Source organism: Poromitra crassiceps, assembly GCF_964638095.1.
Source record: "Poromitra crassiceps genome assembly, contig: HAP1_SCAFFOLD_1417, whole genome shotgun sequence".
Taxonomy (NCBI): Eukaryota; Metazoa; Chordata; class Actinopteri; order Beryciformes; family Melamphaidae; genus Poromitra; species Poromitra crassiceps.
In genome coordinates, this window is record NW_028150994.1 from 22,501 (window position 1) to 30,012 (window position 7,512).

Below are 7,512 nucleotides of genomic sequence, written 5' to 3' on the forward strand. Positions count from 1 at the left end.
CCTCTCTTTCTGTTTGTGTGTGTGTGTGTGTGTGTGTGTGTGTGTGTGTGTGTGTGTGTGTGTGTGTGTGTGTGTGTGTGTGTGTGTGTGTGTGTGTGTGTGTGTGTGTGTGTGTCTGTGTGTGTGTACGTGTGCGTGTGCGTGCATGCGCAGGCCATCCAGAGGCCGGGGGAGGAGGGTGTGCAGGAGAAGGCCTGGTCTGCTGTGCTTCCTCTGGTCACCAAACTCAAAACGTTCTACAACTTCTCCCACAAGCTAGGTAGCTGTCTGTCTCTCCACATGTCTGTCTGTCTGTCATGTCCGGCCAAGTGGCAACAATAGACATGCGCCACCTCCGCGAAGTGTGTTAAGATCGTTTAACGCACACAGGAGTTAGGGATGCCACGGTGTGGACATTTTCCCACCGGTTAATAAACACGTGACAACACCGGTGTTACCGCTGACACCGTACAAATAAATGTAAACAATAGGATTGTTAGTTCCTACTAGTGCATGTTGTTCCCGGGAACAATAACAGTGAGACACCAGTCGGGTATCCTCAGCAGCTAGACTAGAGCGAACGTTACGTTATATGTTGATAATAAAATCAATAAGGTGTATGAGGAGGGCATAATTTGTGTTCATAAGATGCATAGCGTTAACTAATGTTAGTTGCTGGTCTAACCAGAACAGTGGAGCCACACTGCAGCCCAGAGGGAGCGCTTGTAATTTACACCGGTGCACGCTGAAACTGCGGAGTTTTCCTTTCAATTCTTCCTCCAACGTAAATTCATATTTATCATCCACAGAACACTTCACCACTCATGTACATATTGTATATATTGACTCGATTTGATTTGATTTGATTGCACTTGCAACTTTGCGATTGCCTTTAGTTATCTTCTTACTTCTTATCCCTGTATATTGACCGCTACGCTGCATACAGACACTAAGACAAATTCCTTGTATGTAACTTGCATACTGTGGCAATAAAAGTGATTCTGATTCTGATTCTGATAAAAACAAAAGGTGTTACCAGTGGGCACGTTATGTAATCGGTGTATGTCTCACCACCGGGTAACACCGGTAACACCGAATACCGCAGCAAGCCTAAGAGGAGTTGATTAAACTGCTTATAACACGGCCATTTGGACGGACGTGTAGCAACATTTTTAGAGGCTGTTGCTAACCTGAATAAAGGGCAGGTTATGCCCCAGCAGATAGGCACTCTATTTACCATGCACATATACAAATTGTGCATTGAAATATACTGCTGGGAAGCAGATTAATTTAGAACATTGATTAATAAACTTGGGCAGTTTTAATGCACAACCAATCAGAAAAGAGTATTCACCCAGACCATGGTATAATATCCCATGATGCACTTCTCACCTCAGGGTGTGATTAAACCAAAGACAGTCGGATATCAAAGCAAGACACTTCAACTTCAAGTCACTTCCTCTATTTGTGTCACGTGGGTTTTGCCCATGGTTTACCATGGCCACGCCCACTTGGGAGACTTTCGGGAGGTCTGAGTCAAAGTTAACGTGATCTCAGTTTATGACATGTTATTTCGCCCCCATGTAGTAAATATTCAACCCATTCTCCGAAGCCACATATCTTCAGAACATTCTGACACTAAAATAGCATTTTTCAGACAGACAGATCAGGAGAAAATTTACTTTATTCAAGACCTGTCTCACTCTCAGCAACACTCTCGTGAGATTTGGCAACAGGAGCTCATGTTAGCAGGGAGCGATTAGCTAAAGCTACGTGTGAAGTTCATTGATGTAGTAGCTAAATCTGTGTTTGGAAAAAGCCGCTTCTATGTGACTTGGGGCCCTATCTACCCAAAAGCACTAATTTAGCGTTTGCGCTCGTTTAACGCCGTGCATAATTCAAATTGGGGCAGGCACAAGCGTGCCTGTTATAATTGTACTACTGGGCATATGCTGCCACATGCCAAAGCAGGCGTTTCAGCGCTAAAATGTGGGGATACATGGCATTACCCTATCGTCAGCAGCGCGCACTTACTTTGCGCTAAGAGCTTTGAAAAGGACCTCTTACGCGCTAAACACCTCGCTGCACTGGGAGCGCAGCTCAGCGCACCATAATCTCCGTGCAGCGCAGCGCAGTGCAAAGTAAAATTCCTTTTGGATATGTCATTACGCACAGCCTTGCCATGCCAGGACATCAAATTATGCTGCTAAAATTGGGTATTAGCAGATGATTCAGTGAGGCAATTGACTACAACTCACTGAGAAACTTTTATCACATCGCAAAGAGGGAAATTAATTGAGAAAACTTGTTGGACAATGGACATAGGCTATTTACCTTTATAACCCGGAGGGTCGTTGGTACCACAGACGATCTGTCAATAAGCTCTCTCCATCTCTCTCTGTCCTCGCACGAGTGAGTACACTCTATTACGCATGGAGAGAATTACAGCATATTGCATGTCTCGCGCAAACAGCCATTGCGAGACGGGAATCTGATTGGTTTTGATTGACGTAATGCCCAGCATTACTGTATCTGGCCACACCCGTGAATGATTCTGGTAGTTAAGACCACCCAAATCTCATTTGCGCAGGCATTTTGGGGCGCAGATGATTTTGGCATGGCTCTAATTCGCGCCTGCGACATGTGCCGTGAATGTTTCCGCATCCCTGCCGAGAATTGCATCCCCAACATATTTCGGGGGCTGTTTTAACTTAGAAATTAGGGAGGCCAGACAATTATATCACTTTTAAACAGTTACATTTCTGTATAAATCATTACAATTATGTTCCCGTGAGGTGGGGATGCTTTTTTTCCTGCTGGTGGGGGTGCAAAACTCGGCAGAACACCTGGACAAATGCGCAAGGCGGACTGGTATCTTGCCTGCGTTAAAGGAAGGCTTTCCCGTGGGGAATATGAAGATATATTAAATCACACGCCCCTAAGGAGTTGGAATCTGTTGAAATTTTTTGAATTGTTGTTCAGAGCCTGAGCAATCAACCAAAATCCACTCTGTGTGGGGGGGGGGGGGGGGGGGTGGGGGGCTGGTGGAGGGGAGGGGCGGGAGCGGGGAGCAGAAATCCTACACTTCCCACAATGCACTGGGCTCGTGGCCTTCTATTCCACGCCCACCCCTCAGGCATTTGGCTGATATCAAACTCCAGTAGGTGGCGGTAATGCACATATATGTTTGCCAACCGCCATAAAACTCAAAGAAGAAGAAGAAGAAGAAGGCTTCGACATAAAACAATGGTAGAAGAAGAAGAATATTTTATTTTTTTTGGCTCCAAATTGCACCAAATGTAAACCGAAGTATATATGTCGGGAGATGTCTTCACACAAAAAGTTTCATGCAGTTTAAGGCATTTTCAGGAGTTATGAGCATCTGATGTTGTAACTATTTCATGTAAAAATGGGTACATTGCTCAGCGTTGATTTCGTAACTTCAACGCACCTTCTACTAGATGTAAAATTTGACGAGCTTTCCAATGCCGCCAGTCCCGTCTCTGTAGCTGCTTCCGTTCCCGAGATATGGTTCTTTGCAAGGAGCTAGGGGAGCTAACATTAGCTAGCCTAGGCTATGCGGTGAAAAAGAGATGGCTGCCTTTTGTTTTTCTTCAGGAGCTGTGAAGGGGCGTGGAGAACCTCTAGAGGCGGAACCATGGCGGCACACCCCCACAACACTTGTAGTTTACAGCTGCTCTCTTCCGCAGGGCTGGACTTGGCCGCTCTGACGTGAAACGCGTCGGAGCGGGCAGAAAATATGTGAGAGATAAGGGATATCAGCCAGGAGGGTTGAGTGAGGGGAGGTGAAGGCTGCTTATCTAATCCAACTACTGACATTGTAATGACACAAATATGGTTGAAAATCAGGAAAGCCGGCCTTTAAGGCACGCGCAAACAGGTGCGCAAGCGCTAATAGGGGATACCGCCTTTACGAAGATAGGGCCCTTTGTGTGTTGTCACTTCACTTTGTGTGTTACTGAACCAGGAAGTGATGCTGCTGCTGGTGCTGCTCTGACACGGACCCAATCAGCACCCAGGACACACGCACACAATCAGCTGCTTTAGCCAATGGAAAAGCATGGAGCTGCAAGTCATTAAACCCTGTGTGTCTGTGTGTGTGTGTGTGTGTGTGTGTGTGTGTGTGTGTGTGTGTGTGTGTGTGTGTGTGTGTGTGTGTGTGTGTGTGTGCCTGTGTGTGTGGCAGACGGGTGCTTGTCGTCCCTCCTCACCTGTCTCACCTCCCCCAGCTCCTCCCCCGTGCAGCACCTGGAGCAGGAGCAGGCACTCGCCCGTCAGTTTGCCCACATCATGCACTTCACACTGCGCTTTGACGAGCTCAAGGTACACACGCACACACACACACACACACACACACACACACACACACACACACACACACACACCCTGCACTTCACACTGTACTTTGACGAGCTCAAGGTACACACGCACACACACACACACACACACATACACACACACACACACACACACACACACACACACACACACCCTGCACTTCACACTGTACTTTGACGAGCTCAAGGTACACACACACACACACACACACACACACACACACACACACACACACACACCCTGCACTTCACACTGTACTTTGACGAGCTCAAGGTACACACGTACACACACACACACACACACACACACACACACACACACCATGCACTTCACACTGCGCTTTGACGAGCTCAAGGTACACACGCACACACACACACACACACATACACACACACACACACACACACACACACCATGCACTTCACACTGCGCTTTGACGAGCTCAAGGTACACACGTACACACACACACACACACACACACACACACACACACACACACACCCTACACTTCACACTGCGCTTTGACGAGCTCAAGGTACACACACACACACACACACAGACTGAGATCAGTGGGCTAGCTCTGGGTTTTACAAAAGAAGCTGCGGAAGCGATCCTGAAAGCTGTAGTTCCTCGAATGGCCACTTGAGTCTGGGCCCGGAAGGGAGTCAGTGGTTCCCATTTACCTCCATGTTAAAATGCCCCACTTTGTAACAGGATGAAACATGTTTACAGCCTGGTTAAAAACACGTTTAACGTTTTGGCCTCTATAGCTAATTGCAACTTTCATAACAACTGTAGGGGAGTGAATTGTTTATAGAACTCACCCGTTTAGAGTCAAATAGTAGACATGTCGCCTGTCCGTCCATATTTATACAGTCCATGGTTTTAATCATGGACTGTATAAATAGAGTACCGCAGGTATGATGTATTTTTGTAGGCTTATACAGAAGTCCCAGCACTTCCTGGTTCCTATGCTTAAATCAATGGGATTTTTGTATGGGGATTTTTGGTTAAATGCCTGAAATAAGGTCTGTGGTTCGCAAAGGTTTATGAAACAGCGAACTTTGTGTTCAGCAAGATAATCTTCACAAATGATGACCAGTTTTATGACTTTTGAAGTGTTTTCTGAACATCTTTAAAGAAAAAGCATTTATGCTTGGGAAGTCATACAAGTGGTCCTTATTTGTGAAGAGTATCTTGCTGAACACGTTTGCTGTTTCATAAACTTCTGTTAACCACAGACCTTATTTGAAGCATTTAAGCAAAATCCCCATACAAAAATCCCATTGACTTTGCTAACATGTGCTAACCTCGACGTCTTCTGGACTCATTCTGCGGTACTCTATTCAACTTATGTAGAAGAGACCATCTGGCTTGAGAGACTAACAGGAAGTGTAAACACAATCGGAAGTTCTGATTGTGTTTACACTTCCTTTGACTCATAAACCTAGTCTGACTCAAACTAGGTTTGACCAGGTGAGTCAGACTAGTTTGAGCAGGTAAAACAGCCGGCGTTTTGAACAGGAAGTCATGACACAATGGGTCAAATGGGCGAGGCTACATCACGGTGCATACTGTAGGCATCACCATTGGTTTGTGGACTTGAGTTTGGCAGAGAGCCAAAGTTCACGCCCTCCTCCACGTTCCGCTTATGAACCGTGGGATCTCATCCGCCATAGGCCATGTTCACACGACAGGCAAATCCGATTTGCTGCTAAAGTCATTATCTTGATTGGTTTCCAAAATCTGATTTGGGAGTGTGTCCGCACTGCCACAAATCTGATTTGGGTGATCAGCGCATCCACACTGAAGACACATAAGTCGAAAGCAGATTGGAAATTACCTCCATATGTGGTTTGGGACAAGTGACACAAATCAGATTTGGAGCGTCCAGACTCATAACTCCAATATGGATAGAATGATTAATAGGTCATTAAAGTTCACAAATGGGATTTGGCCTCCTAGTGTGAACATGACCATAGAGCAGTGATACTCAACTGGTGGCCCGCGGGCCACATGCGGCCCGCTACAGTAACTGCAGCTACAGTAACTGCAGTCAGAGCCTTCTCCCCCGGTACCATCTAATAGTTGACCAAACTGAACAGTCAAACAATGTTCCGTAAGCATAACAGACAGTAACGTTAGACATATTTACCACTGTTACATTCATTATCAACACAAGACGGTAACGTTATTATTGGGGCTTTCTATATTTCTATAAATATAGCTAAATCTATTAGTTAGCCGCGTATAGCATCAAGCTAACATTATAATAGGCAGTCTCACCACCGCAGCTAACTGCAGTCAAACAATAATGTTCCATGACCATAAGCATAAGTGTAGTAAAGTTAGGCATATTTGTGACTGTTGCATTAGTTCACACAAGACGCTAATGTTAGCGGAGTTTCTGACCAGGTGGTAAATCCATTAGCAAACAGCTAACGTTATCTGGTCAAAACCACATTACAGCAGCTACAAGCAGCAAGGTCCCTCCATGAACCGAAAACACAGTCCTGACTCTAGTTTCCCCCCGATGTCGGTCACATTGCTGCTGTCTGACCAGATGGGCTTCACTAATATTTATGTATTTTGTGTGGACTTTTTTTCTATAGTCTGTGTTTTGTTTTGTTTTGCTGGCAGCTAGCGACAAACGTAACGTTAGCCACTTCCTGTTAGCTGTCTTCTTCGTTGGTATTTCCGCCGGAGCCATGAGGACAAGAGGCAGGCTCGTGAACGCGCAGAACCTCACATCCGCCCAATTTGCTGGGAAAGTATAACCCGTGACAAGCATGAAAATCCTGCAATATCTTTGCAATGGGTCAACACAGAGAGACGCAGCTGGGCTCGTTTTAGTTAGTTAAGTTAAGTTAAGTTAAGTTAAGTTACGGAACGACGCATTCACTCATTGGTAGTAGAAAACACTTTGTGAACGTTTATTTTCAGGCCAAACTTACGGATAGGACCTTTAACAACAATTACATCAAAACATACTGTATAATGTATTAGATATTTCATGTGAAAAGACGTTATTTGTTTTTGTCATACCTGACAGTTTCGACTGCTATGCTTCCTGCAGCCTTCTTCAGAGACGTCACGTGATGTTGCTGTGACGTATATATGGATGGTTTATGTGGGTTTGGCCATCCCACCTACATAGGTGGGATGACCATGTCC

General features: G+C 45.5%; 1 protein-coding gene across 1 annotated transcript in view; it reads left to right on the forward strand.

Moving 5' to 3' along the window:
• The window catches only part of LOC310771873 (CYFIP-related Rac1 interactor B-like), a gene marked incomplete at its 3' end in the record, with an annotated part of 9,605 nt that extends 5,282 nt beyond the window's left edge, over window positions 1-4,323 (forward strand). The window contains exons 4-5 of the mRNA XM_083664378.1: window positions 154-259; window positions 4,187-4,323. Of these exons, the coding sequence (XP_083520504.1) occupies window positions 154-259; window positions 4,187-4,323 (243 nt within the window). The remainder of the gene's footprint in view (window positions 1-153; window positions 260-4,186) is intronic.
• Between the last annotated feature and the right edge of the window lie 3,189 nt (window positions 4,324-7,512).